The sequence below is a fragment of the Arvicanthis niloticus genome, chromosome 4 (genome assembly GCF_011762505.2).
Source record: "Arvicanthis niloticus isolate mArvNil1 chromosome 4, mArvNil1.pat.X, whole genome shotgun sequence".
In the NCBI taxonomy this organism is placed as follows: Eukaryota; Metazoa; Chordata; class Mammalia; order Rodentia; family Muridae; genus Arvicanthis; species Arvicanthis niloticus.
This window is the reverse complement of record NC_047661.1, coordinates 76622498-76644688: the sequence shown is the minus strand read 5'-3', so window position 1 is coordinate 76644688 and position 22191 is coordinate 76622498. Positions and strand designations below refer to the sequence as shown.

General features: G+C 46.7%; 2 protein-coding genes across 9 annotated transcripts in view; both read left to right on the top strand.

Moving 5' to 3' along the window:
* Positions 1 to 5952, top strand: part of LOC143442071 (uncharacterized) — a 73256-nt gene extending 67304 nt beyond the window's left edge. For all 6 annotated transcript variants that reach the window (XM_076932981.1, XM_076932987.1, XM_076932986.1 and 3 more), the window contains 2 exons: positions 85 to 165; positions 5734 to 5952. In XM_076932981.1, coding sequence (XP_076789096.1) covers positions 5746 to 5952 — 207 coding nt within the window. In that variant the 5' untranslated portion in view covers positions 85 to 165; positions 5734 to 5745. The remainder of the gene's footprint in view (positions 1 to 84; positions 166 to 5733) is intronic.
* On the top strand, positions 5902 to 18595 carry Bcl9 (BCL9 transcription coactivator). Of its 3 annotated transcripts, none has more exons than XM_034500208.2 (7): positions 5902 to 6046; positions 6951 to 7045; positions 8471 to 8660; positions 9397 to 9496; positions 11448 to 13686; positions 14849 to 15109; positions 16258 to 18595. In XM_034500208.2, the coding sequence occupies exons 1-7, from the start codon at positions 5994 to 5996 to the stop codon at positions 17373 to 17375; spliced, it is 4056 nt and encodes a 1351-aa protein (XP_034356099.1). In that variant the 5' UTR covers positions 5902 to 5993; the 3' UTR covers positions 17376 to 18595. The 3 variants fall into 3 exon arrangements, with proteins under 3 accessions (XP_034356099.1, XP_034356098.1, XP_034356094.1); XM_034500207.2 differs by having other exon boundaries at positions 6951 to 7267; positions 16294 to 18595; XM_034500203.2 differs by having other exon boundaries at positions 6951 to 7267.
* Positions 18596 to 22191: the final 3596 nt, after the last annotated feature.

Genomic DNA, 22191 nt, shown 5'->3' with positions numbered 1-22191 from the left:
TAAGGTGCTCAGTGGTGGTTACATTGATACTGTTGGTGTTTTCAGATCTACTTTGGAATGCCTACCCACTCTATTCTCTTCTAGGTGAGGGTCACCTTTGAGGAAGGCTCTCCAACTCCTCATCCCCAGGATGAACTCTGCAGTGTCGTGACCCTTGGGGTTTCGGTGAGTAGAGTTGGATGGTACCATGGGGACATGTGCCTGGCGTGGGAGGGAGAGATTTACAAAAGGTTTCAGCTTTTTCTCAGCAGTTGGTATGTTTCTTTCTGTCACTCAGCTCTGGCTCCCCACCCTAGCCTCTAGCAACTGCATTCTCTTACCTGCTTCTGAGTTCAACTTGTTAAACGTGTATGAGATCATGTGGTATTTGCTTTTTTGTGCCTGGCTTATTTAATGTCCTCCAGATTCATCTATGCTATTACAAATGACAGGATTACTTTTTTTTTTTTAAGGGCAAATAGTCCCAGTGGCAGGGGGACTTGCCATAGTTCTTAAATCTACTCAATTCTTAAATCATCAATGGATAGATGCTTGGATATATTTTGTATCTAAGCTGTTGTTAAGAGGTGTGCAGTAGCTGGGCAGTGATGGCACACACTTTTACTCTCAGCACTAGGAGACAGAGGCAAGCAGATCTCTTGAGTTTGAGGATAGCCTGGTCTACAGAGTGAGGTCCAGGACATCCAGGTTTACATAGAAAAACACTGTCTCAGAGGAAAAAGAATTGTACAGTGAGGAGCAGATGTACTGGCTCAGGCATTTAATCCCAACACTGGGGAGGCAGAGACAGGTGGATGTCTCTGAGTTCAACAATAGACTGGTCTATATGGAGAGTTTCAGAACAACCAGATTGCACAGTAATACCCCTGACTCAAGAGAAAAAGGGTTCTGTGAGGATAACTCTTAGACCTACTAATTTTCTTTTTTCTTCCCCCCCCCTCCCTCTCTCTCTGGCCCTGCTTGCTCCGCCCCCCTCTCCCCCCCCATCACTCCCGACCCAAAGGTTTTTATATATTTATTATATGTGAGTACACTGTAGCTATCTTCAGACACCTCATAAGAGGGTATCAGATCTCATTACAGATGGTTGTGAACCATCATGTGGTTGCTGGGATTTGAACTCATGACCTCCGGAAGAGCAGTCAGTGCTTTTAACAGCTGAGCCATCTCACCAGCCTCATTTTCTTTTCTTGAATAATAGTTTTTGAACAAATACTTAATGTCCTAGGATCCTTAGTAAGTGCTAGGACTGGAAGGAAGGAAAATAGTTAGTCATGGTCCCTACTTTATGGAGCTTATAGTCTAAGAGGAATGTTGTACAGGTGATTGCATAATGGTGTACACAGTTAGAAAACCTGAGGAAAACTCTGCAGAAACCCAAGGTGCTCTGAAGACTGTGATAAAGGGTCTCATGTAAGTGGATGGTTTTAAGGGATCCTTCTCTGAAGAAGAAATATTTGACCTATGACTTTATGTTTGGTAAGTGGAAGAGGCATTTAACTGCACAGGGAATAGTTTTGGAAGGAAGGCTACACTAAGGCGAATGATTCATGTCCAGTCCTGTCAGTTCCGAGCCATCCAGGGAGGTGTCACATAGCCAACCCAGATGTGTGGATCTGGGAGCTGTTGGCATAGCAGGAACTCACAGAAAGGGAAGAGAGCCCAGTGCGGAGTTGTGTGGACTCGGATTAGAGTGGATCAAGAGGGGACTCCGGGTGTGGAGAGGCAAGAGGACAGGGCAGATGGAGAAGGAAGGAACGCTTGCAAAACTGGCTACAGTGTCAACCTTCTGCTGTTGAGTAACATTGTTATCTATAGAGCTCTGCTGAGAACCACATAATTTGAGTTTTTTTTTTTTTTTTTTTTTTTTTGTTTTTTGAGACAGGGTTTCTCTGTGTAGCCCTGGCTGTCCTGCAACTCACTCTGTAGACCAGGCTGACCTCGAACTCAGAAATCCACCTGCCTCTGCCTCACAAGTGCTGGGATTAAAGGCGTGCGCCACCACCGCCTGGCGAGATTTTTTTAATTGAACAAAAAAAAAAAATCATGTAATGTTTTAAGTAGGTTTTTATTTTTTATATTGGGCTACCGGTACATTTATAGCTACTGTGTAAACGTCTGTTGGATGATGGAGTGAGATGTTAGGCCAGAGGCTGGGGGAACTCATTAAAAACTAGTACTGTGATGTGGGGATGGAAGTTAATTCCTATAGTGAAAGGTGAATAGCAAGAGAACATTGCGCCTCCTGTCACGTTCACAGAGAAGCTTGGCTCTGGGGACAGTAGAAGGCTAAACTGGTTTTGGTTTGCTTAACTTACTCATTTATTTCTTTTAATTTATCTGTTCAGTGTGTGTGTGTGTGTGTGTGTGTGTGTGTGTGTGTGTGTGTGTGTTTGTGGGTGTGCGAGTGCCCGCACATGCGCCATGGCAGAACTGTGGAGTCAGAGGACAACCCCGGGAACTTGGTTCTCTCCTTTTATCGGTTAGGTCCCAGGGATCAAATTAAAGTTGTCAGGTTGGTGGCAAGTACCTGAGCCCTGTTTATCCATTTTTTTTTCAGTGCTGAAAGGACACCACAGTGGTTCTGAATGCTAGTTGGAAAGGTCTGATGGACACAGGAGATAGAAGGGATGGCCAGAGAACAGAATAAGAGCCCTCAGCAGGCAGAGGCATGAGCCATACCGTCTGTTGGTGGACTGCGCTTTTGACGAAAAATGATTGTTTTTTTGTTGTTTGTTTTGAATGTAATGAGGCAAAACTGGATGGGTACTCTGGGGAAAAGATTTGCAGGTTTAGTGTAGGGATATCCCACTTGGTAAAATGTCTTCTTCCTCTTAAGTAATAGCCAGGACCACAGACAGGGATCGTAGCACTCAGGACATAGAAGCAGGAGGATATGCAAGTTCTTTATCAACATGGTCTACATAGCAAGTTCCAAGCCACCTAGAGCTATAGAATGAGACTGCATTAAGACAAAACAAACAAAAGAAAACACCAGTAACCCACAGGCTAGGGCTAGAGAGGGAGGAAGGAAGATGGCAGGTGAATAGGAGCAGATGGAGAAGATTCGAGGTGGTGCCTGGCAGAAGGAGCCAATGAGCATGCTCCAGAGTGGTGATCATCGCAGTGAGAGTCAGTGAAGCCCTGCTGAAGGACTGACTAGCTCCTCTTGCCAGTCCTGGCATTGCAGTGAGAAGAATACACGTCAGGCTCGGGGCTTGGGCCAGACACTAGCTCTACCACCAGCAGAGTGAATAGTAATTTCATCATTGTTAGGATGCGGTAGTAATGGCTGTCTTGAGGGGGTTGCTGTAAATGAGTTGGCAGGTGTCTACAGTGGTTAGAACAATGCCTGGGGCTTAGTAAAAGTGTTAGGTATTCTGGAGTAGAGAAGCCTGAGAGTAGATCTGAGGCATGAAGAGCCTTTGTCTTGGTGAGAAGTTTCTCTCTCTGTGATGATTTTGTCGAAGACCACTTCCAGTTTCAACTGTTGAGCATAATTTTAGTCTTAGTGCTGTCATAAGACATTTGGTAGTTTTTGCTCATTTCTCTCAGAGCAGCAATCTAAAGTTAGGTCTCATTCCTTGGAACACCTCCCTTAGGTTAGGAATCAGAAGCCTGGGTTTTAGTCTCAGTTCTTGCATGAGGCCTTGTGTTCCTTTCAGCCTCTGTTCTGTCTGTTCATCCAGAAAGTAAAGTTGAGGAAGGAGGGCCGGGGTCTAAGAACACTGATTGGCTAGAGAGGCCATTTGTGTGTGCCTATGTGTTCTAGTTCGTTCTAGTGGGAAATACCTGTGGATCAAGGTCAGGCACATTGTGAAAATAGGAAACGGCATGTAGAAGTACTTTGAAAACCAACGTGTTTCATGTTCGTGGTATCATTATTAGAAATAATCTTTGCTACCAGCTCATCATAAGTGCCTGGCAGATTAATGAGGCAATTTGATATTTGTGATGTATTTGGCATTGCATTGCCTAGGAAGAAGAGAACAGTACAAATGCCAGGTGTTTTTGTTCTCTGGGGAAGCTGATAAGTCACTGCCTACTGTAATACCTACTGCATCCTCACGCTGAGAAGTGTAGAGAAGCCAGAGAACTTAAAATAAGGCTCTTGTATTCAAAGAACACAGTCTTCACAGGGAGGAAAGTGCACACAGAAGATTGCTCAGTGCCGGTGGCGGAGCAGTAGATACAACAGAAAGTGCCACAGGTGACAGCAGTGTGTCTAGGTGACAGCAGTGTGTCTAGGTGATAACCGTTCTCCTCTGCTGAGGGAAACCTTGGCTGAGTCCACTCGGGGCTCATCTGCTGCTTCTGATTTTACTATTCTTTAATAAGATTCCTATTTTTTAAAATAAGAATGCAGAAAAAGGTTTACAATCTTAATTTTCCACATTTGACAACTATAGTCCATCCTGTAATTTAAACTGTTCAACAGAAAAAAAAGACAGAGGGTGTGAGTGGGTAGAAACGTGACCTTGAATATAATTAAGATCATCATGTTCTTTAGAACATAGAACTGCTTCAGAATATCTTCTCCTACTTCTCCTTCCTGCCTCCTTTATTTAAAAAGGAAAAGATGTAATTATGTCTGCTTAAAACTTCTGTAAGTCCCCTTCACTGGCACAGGTAAAATGGTTGGGGCCTTTGGGGTTGCCTAACTGAAGGACTGTTGACTTGACAATTCTCACACAAACCACCAGAACCTAAAGATAACTACGGATCCTCCTGATTGAGCCTCTCAAAATATGTGCAAGCTGTAACACTCAAGCTATTTCTAGCTCCTTTTAATTTTCTAGCCTCTAATCCTGCACCTGACACTCTCCTCTATCAGTCCCATCCTTGGTCAGCAGGTAGAGAGGGAAGAGCACATCATGGTGGTTACAAAAAGATGGTTGTGGAACTCCTGGGAGGGACCCGTGACTTCTAGTATACCATGGTTCCCTCCCGGCTGTCTAGGCTTCCCTACATAAAAGCCTTTTTCATTTGTTCCAGAGCCAGCTTTGGTAGTGTTTTATTGACCTTTATGCTTCAAATTAGCCTTGCAAATTGGCTCAAAAAAAAAAAAAAAAAATCTTAGCCTTCAAAGATACCCCTTTACCTTCAAAACTGTGGCTCATTGCCATGCTTGCCCGTGTCCCTGTCATTAAGGTGAGAACACAGTTACAAAATCTGCATAATTTAATAGAAGAGTCATGGAAATTGGGGGGCAGAACTGATTGTATTGGTATTAGCTTAATGTTTGTTTTTAGAAGAGTCTCCTTCAGTGCCCCCTTACCCTCAAGCCTAACGAGTAAAAGCATGGATCATTTGCTACATGATTTGAGATTGGGGTGGGTTTGGTACACATCTCTGCCATTGCCCAACAGCAGAGGTCAGTGCCAAGTGGTTTCAAAACATGATTTGTAGGAGGGGCCAGACAAATCTATTGTCCATTGAGACTTTTCTATTCAGAAGTAAACACAAGGGAGAATAAACGGCTAAAACTTAAATCCCTCTTCTCTCCCGCAAACACAAGTTGCTTGGATGGGAGGCTGGTGTGCTGATCAGAAATTTGTAGTCCTCTTCAGTTGCTGAAGCACCAGAGCTAGTGACTGCAACATGACCTTTCTCCTTCATCCAGCAGGAGCGGAGGCATGTCCAGCTGTCTCTTGTCCCAGCGATCCTGTGGAAAGGTGTTTTCCGTGCTTGCTTTCAATCACACCTCTTGCCTTGTGTGTCCTTCTCCTGTAGTGTGCCCTGGAGATGCGAGATTTTCCTTCAGCAGCAGGAGGCACACACTCAGAGAATGCTGGAACTTCAAGGGGGAAGGACCCACTTCCACAGCAGAGAAAAACAAAGAGGAAAAAGGCAAACAGGCAGCCAGTGCTAAGGGACGCACCACGCAAGCAGTGGGCAACCGCCTCTGCTGCAAGCAGCTACTTCTGCTGTAGCCCGAGAGGAACTCGGTGAGCCTGTCCCAGTTAGTGACCGAAAGCTCAGGATTTCAATCAATGCATCCCAGTAACCCTAAAGTGAGGAGCTCACCATCAGGAAACCCACAGAGGTAAGAGGCAGGGCCTCACTCTCACCCCTTGGGATGGCACATGGGCATCACACACACTCGTGGCTGCATCCGCGCATGTACAGTTAGAAGCAGAGTGGACACAAATGGCAAAGAAAGAGAAAACTTACTGAAGTAGTAACAAGGGCAGTTTTTCTGGGTGACTCTCGGCCACCATTCCCATATCTCTCACCTGTACCATTTCCCCACCCTTTACAAAGCACAGACAAGGACCTTAAAGACCAGCCAGCACCATCTGAGGAATCTGAAGCATAGACTAATGAGGTCCTGGAACTAAGCCACCACCAACTACCACCCAGAACCCTTGCTGCACTTCTCAGTACCCAGTTATTTAACAGAATGTTTTGCGTCTTCCTGGGGCAGTGTTTGCCTGCCCTGCTTTGGTGCTTTGCCTCTGTTGGAAGGATCTGCATACTGGAGGATTTCCCTAACCTGACAGCTCCAGCGGGTTTTCCTTCTGCCCTCCTGGGCCTGCTTGCTTGTTCCCACAGAGGAGCTTGGCTTTCATTACAGCTGTTCCTTGTCATGAGCCTGGGGGTGGTAGTATTTTGATCTTAACATGTCTGTTTGTTTACTCTGAGCTAGTCTTAGTGTGAGAGTCACTTTTCTATGTACATAGAAACGGTTGTCCTTTATTGACAGAAGCCCTAGAGATAGGTCCCCATGTGACTCTAGTGTTCCTGAGACCTGGAGGCCATTCTGTTTGATCCGCCTCTCTGTTGATAGCTCTAAGATGGGAGCCAGGGTGGCAGGGACAAGCAAGTGGGCAAGGTGCAGTGTGAGGCAGTTGTTCAGCACACAGGGGCTCCTTAACCCATTAGAAAAACATAAATTTGTACTGACCATATCTGGTATCTGATCTCTCTTTGTTATTTGTTTCTTTTAGTAGCCCTAAGTCAAAGCAGGAGGTGATGGTCCGTCCCCCTACAGTGATGTCCCCATCTGGAAACCCCCAGCTGGATTCCAAATTCTCCAATCAGGGTAAACCGGGGGGCTCAGCCAGCCAATCCCAGCCATCCCCCTGTGACTCCAAGAGTGGGGGCCATACCCCTAAAGCACTCCCTGGCCCAGGTGGGAGCATGGGGCTGAAGAATGGGGCTGGAAATGGTGCCAAGGGCAAGGGGAAAAGGGAGAGAAGTATTTCGGCCGACTCCTTTGATCAGAGAGATCCTGGGACTCCAAACGATGACTCTGACATTAAAGGTATGTCTACAAGATCTTTGAGACTCAGAGGGAAGTAGGTGTTCCCTGGGGAAGGCTTCTGACATTCAGTACAGGCCAGAGCCTGCTGTCAGTGAAGTGGGAGAGGAGGTGGCAGAACCTGGAAGTCTTGCAGCTTAGGATAGACCACTGCTTCTTATTTTTATCCTCACTGAAGAAGAGTCTAGAACACTTTGTTGAGTTCTTGCTCTTGAAGGTGTGTGGCTTGATCAGATGTGTTACAGGCCTAGCCCATGTTCGTAAGGCCCATACTTCTGGCCTGCGCACTGTGGTCCTCCAGTCCAGAAGTCAGTGATGTCTGCACCCACGCCGGGGCAGTTTCTCTGACGTTCCTGGCTCCTCGAGAAATTCTCCAAGACTTGAGTTTTGTGCTTTCTGGTTGCCACTTTGCCAGACTGATAGACACAAGGGGAAGCCTTAATGGCCCTGGCACTAGTCCAGAGCTGTCACAGCTGATTTCAGTGTGGCAGGAATGAGTGACTACCAGATGTGGTAGAAATTTGGCAGGCACCACAGTGGAACAGGTCAGGGAAGAGTTTTGGTATGGGGCTTTAGGCTTTTTTCTTCCTACAGTAAAACTGAAACAAAACAGGAATGCTAAGAGCAGGCCGGAGTGTGAAGTCACTGCTGAAGGAAGTGAGGTTTCCTCAGCCCACAGTGAAGGTGTAAACCTGAGGAACTGCTCCCTGCCTTGCTCGCTTCCCTTTTCCCTTCCCTTTCTGGAGTGTTCTTGGAAATCCTGTTATGAATACCAGCACTCTCCTAGACACTGGGTGTGCAGACAGCAGGACACATAGTTGTCGTCCTTAAGAATTTGAGAGCACCTAGAAAGAGAGCCATCAGACCATCCGTATGAAATATGATAAATGCTGAATTACTAGAAGGGAGCTCTGAGTTTGATTTCCAGGGGCGTCCTGTCATGTCTAAAAGGGTACCAGGAAGGAAGGACATCGTGCTAATGTGTGTACTGTAGGCAGGGGAGGACAGAGCACTGATTCGTAATGAGTCATTTAGGGAAAAGTATATTTGAAATATATGAGTAGAAGATATATTTTCTCTTAGCGAGGAACTTGCTCTTGAAATTTTCAAGGTGGATTTGTGTTGTGATGATGCTGTAAATGCTGGCAGGAAGGCTGGGAGGAGCCTCCTGTTCTCCCCGTGACAGCCAGTCTCTCATTCTTTTAGAATGTAATTCTGCAGACCACATCAAGTCCCAGGAGTCCCAGCATACACCACACTCCATGACCCCGTCAACTGCCACAGCCCCCAGGTCTTCCACTCCCTCACATGGCCCAGCTCCTGCTCCAGAGCCCATACCTGCTCAGAAGACGCCAGCCAAAGTGGTGTATGTGTTTTCTACTGAGATGGCAAATAAGTAAGTGGTGACTGTGTCTTAGTGTTGAGCTTGCCGTGTGTGTTTTGAGACCAGAGTTCTTATTCTGCTGTCCAGGGGCAGAAACTGACAGTTTCCTTGCCTATGTAGGGAGAGGGGGAGTAAGGTTGAATGCACAATATACAAATTTCTGCAATCTGTGTGTCCTTTTTTAAACACACTCACACAGAGTAAATGTCTGTACTATCATAACGAGAAAGTATAGGAAGAAAAATCTCTGGAATTCACCAAAAGTAGCTACTATGAATGTTTTGCTGTATATATATCTTAAGTTGTTAGATGATGAGTTTTTGTTCACTTACCAAGGATACCTTCATACACTTTACCCTCCTCATCTTCTCCCAAGGTGAAATGTGGATCTTCACAGTCTTACTCTATCTCTAGGTGATGGGATTCCGTGTCTGCCTTTCCTAGGTGGTGTTTAAATGAGAATTTTCTATGACTCACCTAACTGAATTGAACTTGGGCTTTTTAGTGTTTTTCTTTTTTGTGTGTTTTGTTTTTGTTTAATGCCTATGTAGGCATTCACTCGTGGTTATCTTCTAACTTCAGACATTAGGTGGTAAATGATAAGCATAAATAATGAAGTGTATTTCTTTTGATTTCTTCTCATTCAACATTCCTAGTGTACCTTTACCCCCATGGGGTTATAAGCATGTCTAGATTTGCTTCTCCTGAAGCAGAAGCAAGTGCTAGTGTGCTCTCATCTGTCCTGCAGGGCTGCAGAAGCTGTACTGAAGGGCCAGGTTGAAACGATTGTCTCTTTCCACATCCAGAACATCTCTAACAGCAAGACAGAGAGAAGCACAGCCCCCTTGGTATGTTGTTTAGGCTTGGAATGATGGCATTAGGGCTCCGCCGTGCCTGAAGAGTGGTGGTGAGTTAGATGGGGAATGAGCGAGTCTCGGCGGCACATGCAGTGGTCTGGGTATTTCACTCAGTTCTGCCATTGTGAGGTCTTAGGCGTATCATCTGACTAGCTTCTTCTGCTGGAAGAGGCTGGAGAACATGGAAGAAAGAAAGCAGAGCTCAACCTAATGACACCAGGATTAGAATCTGGTGACTCTCAAAATAATTCCTATTTGTTTCTAGTCAAGGCCCACTGAGTACTTTTTAGTTGTTTGATAGTCTCAGAAGTATAGCAAGTTAGTCTGTTTCCTTCCTGGATCTTAAGCAGCCAGTATAAACTACACTAGAAAAAAAGTATTTCTCTAATCTTATAGATTTCCATGTGTAATCAAAATTTATTTGTTGTGAAGAGGCATTGTACCAGATGCTGGGGATGGGCAGAGATTTACAAGTTTTAGACACAATCTTTCCTTTTAAAGAGCATCAAGTACAAACCTAGGATGAGTCTTAAACATGAAAAAAGTTTGAATGACTGTAAGTGATGAGTTATAATTCAAGATAAATTAGGTGGCTTCTTGTCTAGCTTATGTGTGGAAGAGGACCCCATCTCTAGGGCACAGCAGCACTTGGGCTTTTCCTAGATTCAGAAAAGGTGCTTCCCAGTCCTGTACCCCTCAGCTGCTCAGTGAAAAGCCCTAGTCGGGGTGTGCTGCAGCACACTGCTTTATTGATGCTATGACAGTTCCTGATACAGCGGTCACCTCTGCCTTATCTGATACTAAAATGACATTGGAGTAGGAGTTTAGGAGGGAACTGGTAAAGACTGATGTGATTGGTTCCCTCTGCTGTAGTCGCTTTATGAATCAGTACCCATCTGCACCATACTCATCAAGACTGGCCAGCAAAACCAAACTGAAATAGCAGCTAAGCAAAGGTGTCCTCCGCCAAGGAATCACAGACATGGAATATGCTTTTGATAGTTCAGAACCACACAGATTTCGATCACAAACACATAGACACTGCAGACACTTATAAATGAAACACAGACTGTTCATATGCATAGATGCCCACAACGATTCATGTACAGATTTGCCCACAGGCAAACATTTCAGCTCAGTTGAGAGCAAAAACATGAACATCATCTAAGCACAGTGTCCATATTGTCGGTGACATGCTTTTCTCCAGGATGTAGTGTAGCAGTGCTCCTTAATAAATGATAAGCAGTCATCCCGCCTGCTAAAAGGAACAGCCTTGTTGATTGGAAAAAACAGATCCAGAGACACTGTGAGCTAGACAGTGTCAGATTTCTCCACAGACACTTCCTGCCTTCAGATTAGCTTACTACAGCTAATATACAAACTCTTATCAAATACGGAATCAGTGATCATAAACTGAAAACAGAAACCAGAGACAGGCTCATGGAAACTCAAGGAGGAAGTAAGTCGGTAGTCACTCTGCCAAGAGGCGTGGCATGGAGCAGCCTTCCCTGCTTTTGTGACTGGCTGAGCACAAAGCCACAAGTGACTTTGGTTCCTTCATTTGGAAACATCAGCCCTTTTGATTAATAATGAGAAGTCTGTACAATCAGGAAACAGAAAGGTGTTGAGTATAACCTCCCACGTGCCCAAAACCCAAAAGTATGCAGTAGACATGTAATCTCAAACCCATTCCTCAAAATAGATTCTCAGAGGTATTCAGGAGAGTAGTTCTTGCCTGGCACGTTTATGAACTCATTGAACCTAATTTTCAGGAAGGGAAAGAAGGTTTGACCTAAGGTTTAAAAATGGTTCTCCATGAACAGTTTGAAAGGAAGTGTCACTATGGGTTATGTTACTGGGATACAACTTTGATATCTTGTTTCTTTAATTGCCCTTCTTCTGAGCTCACCATTATGATACAAAGCATATTATTTGTCTTCAGAACACACAGATACCCACCCTTCGGAATGATCCAAAACCTCTCCCACAACAGCCTCCAGCTCCCGCCAACCAGGATCAGAACTCTTCCCAGAATGCCAGACTGCAGCCAACTCCTCCCATTCAGGCACCAGCACCCAAGCCTGCCGCAGCCCCGCGTCCCCTGGACCGGGACAGTCCTGGAGTAGAAAACAAATTGATTCCTCCTGTGAGCAGTCCAGGGAGCTCCACTCCACTGCCCCCAGATGGTACTGGGCCAAACTCGACACCCAACAATCGAGCAGTGACCCCTGTCTCCCAGGGGAGCAATAGCTCTTCAGCAGATCCCAAAGCCCCCCCACCTCCACCAGTGTCCAGTGGTGAGCCCCCCACGCTGGGAGAGAACCCTGATGGTCTATCTCAGGAGCAGCTGGAGCATCGGGAGCGTTCCTTACAAACTCTGAGAGATATCCAGCGGATGCTCTTCCCTGATGAGAAGGAATTCACAGCAGGACAGACAGGGGGTCCCCAGCAGAACACTGGGGTTTTAGATGGACCTCAAAAAAAACCAGAAGGGCCAATACAGGCCATGATGTCTCAATCCCAAAGCCTCGGTAAGGGCCCTGGGCCCCGGACAGATGTGGGAGCTCCATTTGGCCCTCAAGGACATAGAGATGTACCCTTTTCTCCAGATGAAATGGTTCCACCTGCTATGAACTCCCAGTCTGGGCCCATAGGACCCGACCACCTGGACCATATGACTCCTGAGCAGATAGCATGGCTGAAGCTGCAGCAGGAGTTTTATGAAGAGAAGAGGAGGAAACAGGAGCAGGTGGTCGTCCAGCAGTGCTCTCTCCAGGATATGATGGTCCATCAGCATGGGCCCCGGGGAGTGGTCCGAGGGCCTCCCCCTCCGTACCAGATGGCTCCTGGTGAAGGCTGGGCACCTGGGCCAGAGCCATTTCCTGATGGTATCAACATTTCACATTCTTTGCCCCCAAGGGGCATGGCTCCCCACCCCAACATGCCAGGGGGCCAGATGCGCCTTCCTGGGTTTGCAGGAATGATAAATTCAGAGATGGAGGGGCCAAATGTGCCCAACCCGGCATCTAGACCAGGTCTCTCCGGAGTCAGTTGGCCAGACGATGTGCCAAAAATCCCAGATGGTCGAAATTTCCCTCCTGGCCAGGGTGTCTTCAGTGGTCCTGGCCGAGGGGAACGGTTTCCAAACCCCCAAGGCTTGTCTGAAGAGATGTTTCAACAGCAACTGGCAGAGAAGCAGCTGGCTCTCCCCCCAGGGATGAGCATGGAGGGCATCCGGCCAGGCATGGAAATGAACAGGATGATTCCAGGCTCCCAGCGCCACATGGAGCCAGGAAGTAACCCCATTTTCCCTCGGATACCAGTCGAGGGTCCTCTGAGCCCTTCCCGGGGTGACTTTCCAAAAGGAATGCCTCCACAGATAGGTCCTGGTCGGGAACTTGAGTTTGGCATGGTTCCTGGTGGGATGAAGGGAGATGTCAATCTAAACGTCAACATGGCATCCAGCTCTCAGATGATACCTCAGAAGATGAGAGAAGCTGGGGCAGGCCCTGAGGATATGATGAAATTACGCCCTGGTAGCTCAGAAATGCTGCCTGCCCAGCAGAAAATGGTGCCCCTGCCATTTGGTGAGCACCCTCAGCAGGAGTATGGTGTGGGCCCCAGGCCATTCCTTCCCATGTCTCAGGGTCCAGGCAGCAACAGTGGCTTGCGGAATCTCAGAGAACCAATTGGGCCCGACCAAAGGACTAACAGCCGGCTCAGTCATATGCCACCACTACCTCTCAACCCTTCCAGTAACCCCACTAGCCTCAGCACAGCTCCTCCAGTTCAGCGTGGCCTGGGGCGGAAGCCTTTGGATATATCTGTGGCAGGCAGCCAGGTGCATTCCCCAGGCATTAACCCTCTGAAGTCTCCTACAATGCACCAAGTCCAGTCTCCGATGCTGGGCTCACCCTCGGGGAACCTCAAGTCCCCTCAGACTCCATCACAGCTGGCAGGCATGCTGGCAGGCCCAGCTGCTGCTGCTTCCATTAAGTCCCCTCCTGTCTTGGGGTCTGCTGCTGCTTCGCCTGTTCACCTCAAGTCTCCATCACTTCCTGCCCCATCGCCTGGATGGACCTCCTCTCCCAAGCCTCCCCTTCAGAGTCCTGGGATTCCTCCAAACCACAAAGCACCCCTCACCATGGCCTCCCCAGCCATGCTGGGAAGTGTAGAGTCAGGTGAGTGTGCTTACAGCCTCGCACCTTGTAGCTGGAGGTTAGTATAACCTGAGTTTATATTTTAAGGAAACTTCTGTCTTGATCGAATAGTCAAAGGCAGTGGTCTTTGTCAAATTTTGTTGCAAGGTACATGATTGTCAGTGCTTGCTTGAAGTTATTCACAAGCATCCATTCCTGGTCAAGATTATGTATGAGGGACTAGTGAGAGGCTTAAAAACAGACCTACAGAGATGGACTTAGTTCCTTGAATAATTGACATTTGCAATGTGGATACATGGTGGTGCAGTTGAATGATGACAATGCTTACGTGTGGCTTCCTAAAGCCTAGCAACCACCCACTTCAGGGGGTTAGTTAAAAGAATGAGCCTGACAAGCCAGAGTGAGGCCCCTGCTCTAAGACCCATGACAGTTCTGTAAGTATCAACTGTGAAAATTTAAGAAAGCTCCTTGGTAAACTGCTCTAGTCACACACACATCAGCTACAGCTCGGTATAGTATTCTCTTCCTAGGAGAGTCTCTGGCTGATGATGGTAGTTTCCTGAATTGGGACCAGAGGGTGGTCAGTGAAGTAGCCTGGGGTGTTAACTACTGGGTTGGTGCCATCTCCACTTGAGAAACACTAGAATCAGAATAAGGCAGGCATTTACCCTAGCAAGCTAAAGTATCTCTCTGTGGGGTGGCAGTTTGCTAACACAGCCAAGTGGAACCAACCGCCAACCACCTCAGACATGTTTGTCATGGAAATTAAGAGTCTGTGTAGAGTGATGGGGTTTGTACCTGAGGTTAGAGTATACTCCTGTCTTCTTGGCATGCAAATACCTGAGTTGAATTCTAAATTCCCATTGCCCAGGGAGAGAAATTCACTTGTTCAACACCCTTCAGTGAAACAGTTATCTGTAAGCCTCGTTTTCCCCAAGATTGAACCAATATTTCTAGCACATTCCTGGCATCTTGTCTTCACACCTGTTGATCCTTTACCACTTCATCATGCTGTGGCCTCCCTCTGCACAGAGAGCTTGGCTAGAAGACTGATCCTGCCCAGCTGTACTAACACTGCCCTGTTCATCTGACTTGTTCTCAGCATCATTGGGCCATAGCTGTAGTGCCCAGCACCCTTCAAGAAACATTGAATTCTCTGCCTTATTTTGCTTTGTTCTCTTAGGTGGCCCCCCACCTCCTACAGCCAGCCAGCCTGCCTCGGTGAACATCCCTGGAAGTCTTCCCTCTAGCACACCTTACACCATGCCTCCAGAGCCCACCCTTTCCCAGAACCCACTCTCAATTATGATGTCTCGAATGTCCAAGTTTGCGATGCCCAGTTCCACCCCATTATACCACGATGCCATCAAGACTGTGGCCAGCTCTGATGATGACTCCCCTCCAGCTCGCTCGCCCAACTTGCCATCAATGAATAGCATGCCAGGTAAGACATGGAGCTGGTACAAGGCATACCAGTAACTATGTAAAGTTTTCATTCAATAGTCATAGACCTGCAGAGATGGAAATTTAACAAGTTGAAAAATGTGCCAGCCAATTTCGGCGTGAGGCACCTGGACTAGAGGACTGCTGCTTGGCTAGTGTGGTTCTGAGTCTGTAAGGAGGAAGGTGGGTGTGGTCAGTTTTGTAGTGGTGATCTTGGGGGGTGGCGCCTTTAGGTTCTGGTTCTCCTGCAGCAGTACTACAGAGTCTCTTTTTAATGTGCTAGCTGCACTTTCATTTCTTAGTTTCTCGGCTGCTTTTCTGGGAAAGCAGCTTCAGAGCTTGGGTTCTTGACTCCTGTGCTCACTCCTGCCAGCCTCACTAACAGGAAGTGATGTGGAATGGTGGTGCTGACCATCAAAGAAGCCGTGACTTTTCAGCCATGCATATCTGGTTCCCTTTTCATTCTGATTGTTAGGCATACTGCTTATTTATCAGTTAATTAATTAACCAGGTTAGGACATGCTTTGTGATTGTCACAAGCAACAGCCCTGCCATACTTGACTTTAATTCCATAGAGAACAAATACTTATATGTCTTAGAGTCTGCAGCTGGACTACAGGTGTTCCTTGTCCATTGGAAGTTACTGTTTCTTTAACAGTTTTATAACCTGGAGCTTTAATACCTCTTTACAGCAATATGAAACAATACAAAATTCCACTTGAAGGAAAAAAAGACCTGTTTGGTTTCCTTCTTGATATTTGTGCTGCTTGAACTTAAAGAGACTCAATCAGTCCTTTATCCAAAGTAGGCTACACTTGAGTCACCCAAACAAATCCCATTGTATATGAACTGTCTTCAATGAAGACCGTGCTCATTTGAAATTTAACTAAGACCTTTTCAGAAGGAATGTATTGCATGCTATCTTTAGTCAGACAGGTAAAGGCTTGGTGGTATGTTGTCTGCTTCCTGGTGCTACCAGTCTGTGTGCCTCCATGTGTGTGGTACCAACTTTCGGTGACAGGGATTATGTATTTTCCCAGCACAGTGCACATCTGATGCTTAATAATTTTTTGTTAATGTGTGATTCGTTATCATTTTTGTGAGTTGCTTTTGGTTGAGTTGATTCCTTTGATGTCTCTATTTTTCTAGGAATGGGCATTAATACACAGAATCCTCGAATTTCAGGTCCAAATCCCGTGGTTCCGATGCCAACCCTCAGCCCGATGGGAATGACCCAGCCACTTTCTCACTCCAATCAGATGCCCTCTCCTAATGCCATGGGACCCAGCATACCTCCTCATGGGGTCCCAATGGGACCTGGCTTGATGTCACACAATCCTATCATGGGACATGGGTCCCAGGAGCCTCCAATGGTACCTCAAGGACGGATGGGCTTCCCCCAGGGCTTCCCTCCAGTACAATCTCCTCCTCAGCAGGTTCCATTCCCTCACAATGGCCCCACTGGGGGACAAGGCAACTTCCCAGGAGGGATAAGTTTCCCAGGAGAAGGACCCCTTGGTCGTCCCAGCAACCTGCCCCAAAGTTCAGCAGATCCAGCACTTTGCAAGCCTGGAGGCCCAGGGGCTCCTGACTCCTTCACTGTCCTGGGGAACAGCATGCCTTCGGTGTTTACAGACCCAGATCTACAGGAGGTAATCCGACCTGGAGCCACCGGAATACCTGAGTTTGATCTCTCCCGCATTATCCCATCCGAGAAGCCTAGCCAGACACTGCAGTATTTCCCTCGAGGGGAAGTCCCAGGCCGCAAACAGCCACAAGGTCCTGGACCTGGGTTTTCACACATGCAGGGGATGATGAGTGATCAAGCCCCTAGAATGGGATTAGCATTACCTGGCATGGGAGGTCCCGGGCCAGTAGGAACTCCAGACATTCCTCTTGGTACATCTCCATCCATGCCAGGCCACAACCCAATGAGACCACCAGCCTTTCTCCAGCAAGGCATGATGGGACCTCACCACCGGATGATGTCACCAGCACAATCCACAGTGCCCGGCCCGGCCACCCTGATGACCAATCCAGCTGCTGCTGTGGGCATGATTCCTGGCAAGGATCGGGGGCCTGCTGGGCTCTATACCCACCCAGGGCCTGTGGGTTCTCCAGGCATGATGATGTCCATGCAGGGCATGATGGGACCCCAACAGAACATCATGATCCCCCCACAGATGAGGCCCCGGGGCATGGCTGCTGATGTGGGCATGGGTGGATTTAGCCAAGGACCTGGCAACCCAGGAAACATGATGTTTTAAGCTGCTACGATTGGATGTGCCGATCCTTGTCAAGATGAGATTCCAGGTCCTGTGAGCTGCTTTGAGGGAGTTCCAGGAGTCCTTACTGTTGGTCATGCAATAGGAGAAGAGGGACCCGGGGCTGCTTTGAGGGAGGAGGGAACCAAGAATGTATGGATTTACCGGAAAACAAATTATTCATTTAATCAACAGGTGTGTTTTTTTTAAGATTTATTTTTTAAAAATTATTTTTGTGGACGTGGGGATCCCGTGACGGCACCTACTTTTGGGAATCTGTAGCCGTGTTTGAGAATCGCCATTGGTCATGTGTTGCACCATTCTCTGTGTTTACGTCCTTTGGACTGGCTTCTCCCAGGATTCTTTTCTGTTTTTTGACTTTTAATTTGGGCTTTATTTTGTGTGTGTGTGTGTGTGTGTGTGTGTGTGTGTGTGTGTGTGTGTGTGTACTGTACTATATTGTAAAAGGGATTTTAGCAGAGACTTTAGTCTTTGGGGCAAGAGGAGAACAGGAATGCTGGGCTGTTTACTTTAGATGGAGAATCCATCTTCAGACCTTGGACTATTTTCTTTCAACTCCAGTGTATAGAAAAACCAAACTACGACCTCAGAGCAGAGTATTAACGAAAAGCACAAAAAAAGGAACTGAGTTCAGCGAGGGGTGGGGGGAGGGGGGACATTTTTCTTTTTAAAAATACTGAAGCTTGGGCCATTTGTTCTTCAGTTCATGTGCTCTTCAGCACTGTCTGTCTCTCCCAGTATACAAACCCACCCTCACGGTTTCCTCTCCTCCTCTCTCCTCCTCCAGTTCCTTGGTTAAGTGTGTTTCCTTCCTGTGACCCTGCTGGTGACCCTCTGCTTCCCCCTCTCCTCTTCCCCTTGGCAGCTGCAATACCCGGGTTCTCTGGGGTTCTCCCGGGAAGCCTCGCCCCTGCCTCGGATGCCCTCCCAGCCTCCCCGCCCTGGTGTACTCTTCCTTGCCCGCCTTGTTTCTCGTTCTCCTTTTCTTAGGAATTCCCAAGTGAATTTTATTAATGTGGGAATGGAACCGATGCTAAAAGCGATCCTGGATTTTGTTTTGTTTTAAATTTTGTGTTCCTTCCCTTTCCTCCCTCTTCCCATGCGTGAAACGTTCTGTGTAATCTTCATTAAATTTGGTACAAAACCACTCACCAGAGCTGTGGTGTCAGAAAAATAAATATATTGTTTCTTACAAAACTGAATTGCCTTTTTGTGGCTTGTTCCTGTTCGCTTCGTCTCAGGACTGTTGGTTGCTGCATGACTGGAGCGCTGCTACTGGAGTTGGCCATAGAGATGGGGAAGGAGGGCCGCTCCTGGAAGCATACTTCGCTGTCAGTGACTCTTCGTTGTGGAGGTGCTCTGTTCTCAGGAATCCAGTCACAGCAGACAGCATCCCCTCCTCAGCTGATCTCGCCCTCCAGAGCAGTTCTCAGCCTTCATAATGCAGTGTCCCTTTAACACCGGTCCACATGTTGTGGTGACCCCAACATAAAAGTGTCTTTGTTTTGCTGCTTTATAACTTCAGTTTTGCTGCTCTTAAGAATCTGTTTCCCAACAGTCTCAGATGACTCCTGTGACAGGGTTATTTGACCCTTGTAGGGTTGTAATCCACAGGTTGAGAACCACTGCTCCAGAGCAAGAACTGGCCTGTACCAGGTTCCTTGGTGAGAGCCAACAAAATGGTTTAAACCAATTAGGAAGGCCATGGCTGTATAGATCTTCAGTTATCTAAGTAAGCTCTGAGACCTCCCTGGATCTTCCTGACATAAAATATTACCACACATCCCATGTTTCGACTGTCCGTGAGACTGGTCTCTTCTGCCCACCCTCCACCCCAGCCTGCCCTGGTCACCTCTGCTAACCACACACAGTCTGCACACAAGTTGCTTCCCTCCACACAGGCCCAGCACAGGGATGTCTCTCCTACAAGTTAGCGTTGAGGAACTCAGTGCTGTGCCCCTGTCCTGTGCAGTTGATTTTGTTCTGGAGAGCGAGCATATTCCTTCTGAGCTGTGAGGGTGTGGGGCTCAGCAAGTGGGTGTCTGTGTGCATGTTTGTTCTTCGGTGAGAGAAGCTGAGTCAGGACAGCAGGTGCGGAGGCAGACCTGCACAAATTGGACTTCGCTGGTGTTTCTCACTCTGTTACCTGTGAATGCGTCTCTCTCTGACAAATGCTTCTGAGAGCTGCTTTGTCTTCAGCTGTAGTGACTGTTTGCTCAGGAGCCCTAAACAACAAAAAGGTGGCTGTGCACACTGGGGATCCACACTTTGATTTTCCCTTGGTGTGTGCTTTCCTTTAGTTTTTAAGAGGACCTGTGGAATACACCATAATCACCTTTACTTACGGAGATGGCATTTGAGCTCACAAGTTAAGGTGACTTATTTTGATCTACTCGGTTGGTACTGGTTAATGCATTTTATGTCGTAGAGACATTAGGCTAGGAAAATGATTGTGATTCATGAATGTAGCTGCCCTGGTCTCTGATGTTTCTGGCCCTGAGTTATGTAGTGCAGAACAGGGTAAGAAGCATGAGGAGCATGCGATGAAACCCTCAAGAGGTGTGACAAGCCACCTGGTCAGGCTGGAACAGCCCCACACCTTACTTCGGATACTGGTATTGCAGTCACTAACGGAATTTGGTTCCATGGCTACTGGCCCAGGCAGGAAGAGGGTTGATCTAAAAGCCAGTATTCACTTAGGGGGGCAGCGAGAGATGGGCAGTAAGAGGTGTGGAGACAACCACAGCCTGCTGGGGGACCCTGGGTGTGTCACTTCTCCCTTGCAGCCCCCTGCTGGAGAACTTGGAGTAGTGCAGGCCAGTGGTCCTTGTTCTGGTCAGCATCCCTCAGCCACAGTTCATCTCAGGGACCTCTGTTAAGACAAGTTTATGCGAAGTTTAGATGTAATTCGTAAATAAATGGGATTGTTGTAAGATCACATTTTTGAGAGATTGAATGTGGGTGCATGGGAAACTTAGCATTGTAAGTTTTTTAATAGAGTGGTGAAAATGTAATAGTGACATAGTGAAGGCTCAGCTGGCTTCTCCACCCAAACAGTTTGGGTTTGAATGGAGAAAATGAAATCATAGCTTGTTACTTTCAGGACTAAGTGACTGGGGTGGGTCATAGCAGTTTTTAAGAGTTGGTAAGGACTATGCAGCATTTCCTCCAAAATACTGTGGTATAAAACAAGCCTATAGCTAGAAATTAAAATACATAAATATATAACTGTAGTCCTCTAATGTAGGGTGTGGCATAAGAAATTTAAGCATTTTGTGTGCCACAAAGGGATTGAACCCAACCCTCACATGCCACAAGGGTGACCTACGATTAAGTTCTCTACCCCCAGGCTAAAGCTAATTTTTAAACAATTTTAATGTTTGAAGCTGCTTTTAAAACAATTGATTCTTTTCTCCCAGCCGTCCTCATTGCCACTTAATGCTGTAAGTTCAGTTCAATGGCATTTGTCAAGGTTGCCTTCTGGAATGCATCTGTGCAGGTAGATTGGACGGGACCCAGCGTAGTTCAATAAAAGGACTATCACTTTAGCATTCTTAATATAGAGGTCCCGTGTTTCCATTTTATCCTGGGCTCTACCAATTATTTAGGTGATTGTGACTGTGGTAGCTAGGTACAGTCATGGTGCTCCCCAGTGACATGGGTTGTGCTCCCTTGAATATTTTCTTATTATTATTAGCAGCTTGCTTGGGGCACTCTGGGAAAGATGGCGTCTGTGCTGCATTTAAATGTTTTCTGCCTTAGTGATTTCTTTTTATTTTTTATTTTTCCTTTTCTGGGTGCTTTTAAAATGCTGAAAAGAAAGGGAGTTAGTCTTAACCCGAAGACTCATTTGACAGAGCACCTACTGTGTGTCAGGGATTGTGCTGAGCCCAGGATAAAGAAACTGTAAATCGGTTACAATACGACCTGGTGGCTACTGAAGAGCAAGTGGGAACAGAAAAGGAACAAACAGCCCGGAAAGGAAGTTTCTTCAAAGGAAGGGTGATCTTTGAACTGACTCTCAAGGAAGGACGCTTCCTGGAAGACAGAGAAGGAAGAAAGTGAACAGCAAGAGACTTTTTGAAGCAAGGCAAATGTAGAGAAAATGCTTGGGAGAGAGGGGCTGGATCACATAGACCCTGGTGTGGCCCTCTAGGACTTGGAACTTAAATTTTAAGCAAGAAAGCCTTGCAGGTATTGGCACTAAAGTTAATTGACCTCACAAGGCTGGGGTTTGATGCCCAGTACCATAAGTAAAACATTTTAAGCAGGGAAATCAGGTGATTGGATAGGCTTCAGAAATACATAAAGTGGGGTGTGGGAGACAGGCTGGGTGGGGACAGGGAGCCACAGGAAGACAGTAAACACCCGTGTATTTTATAAAATCCTAAGCTAATCTCTGCAAAAAAAAAAAAAAAAAGTCAGGTTTACCAAGTTCATCAGTACTGCCTCTCTCGTTTCTAGTTTTTCTGTAATTGTTTCAAAGTCATAAACTCTTATTTTTAAGAAAATAAATTTTTAGAGCCTTAATTTCTTGGTAGATTCAAAACAACACATTTAAAGCAGATCATTAATAATGCACAGAATCTAGTTTGTAGACAACATTTCTTATTGGAGGGAGCTAAACGGGAAAACACTATTACAAGGGAGCTGTGGTCTGAGGGTCATAATAAAAGGTACTTTCCTCTGCCTACTGTACCTGTCAGGGCTCCTGTTAGGAATGTCTTCTGCCTGTTGGGTGACCACACTTCAGCTCTCAGCTCTCTGGCTCAGTGCTTAATTGTGTTTGGCAAGAGAC

Coding starts and splice junctions, on each gene's coding strand:
- Bcl9 (XM_034500203.2), top strand. CDS start 5,994: ATGCATCCCAGTAACCCTAAAGTGAGGAGCTCACCATCAGGAAACCCA. Junction 6,047..6,950: donor CCATCAGGAAACCCACAGAG/GTAAGAGGCAGG, acceptor TGTTTCTTTTAG/TAGCCCTAAGTCAAAGCAGG. Junction 9,497..11,447: donor AGAGAAGCACAGCCCCCTTG/GTATGTTGTTTA, acceptor ATTTGTCTTCAG/AACACACAGATACCCACCCT.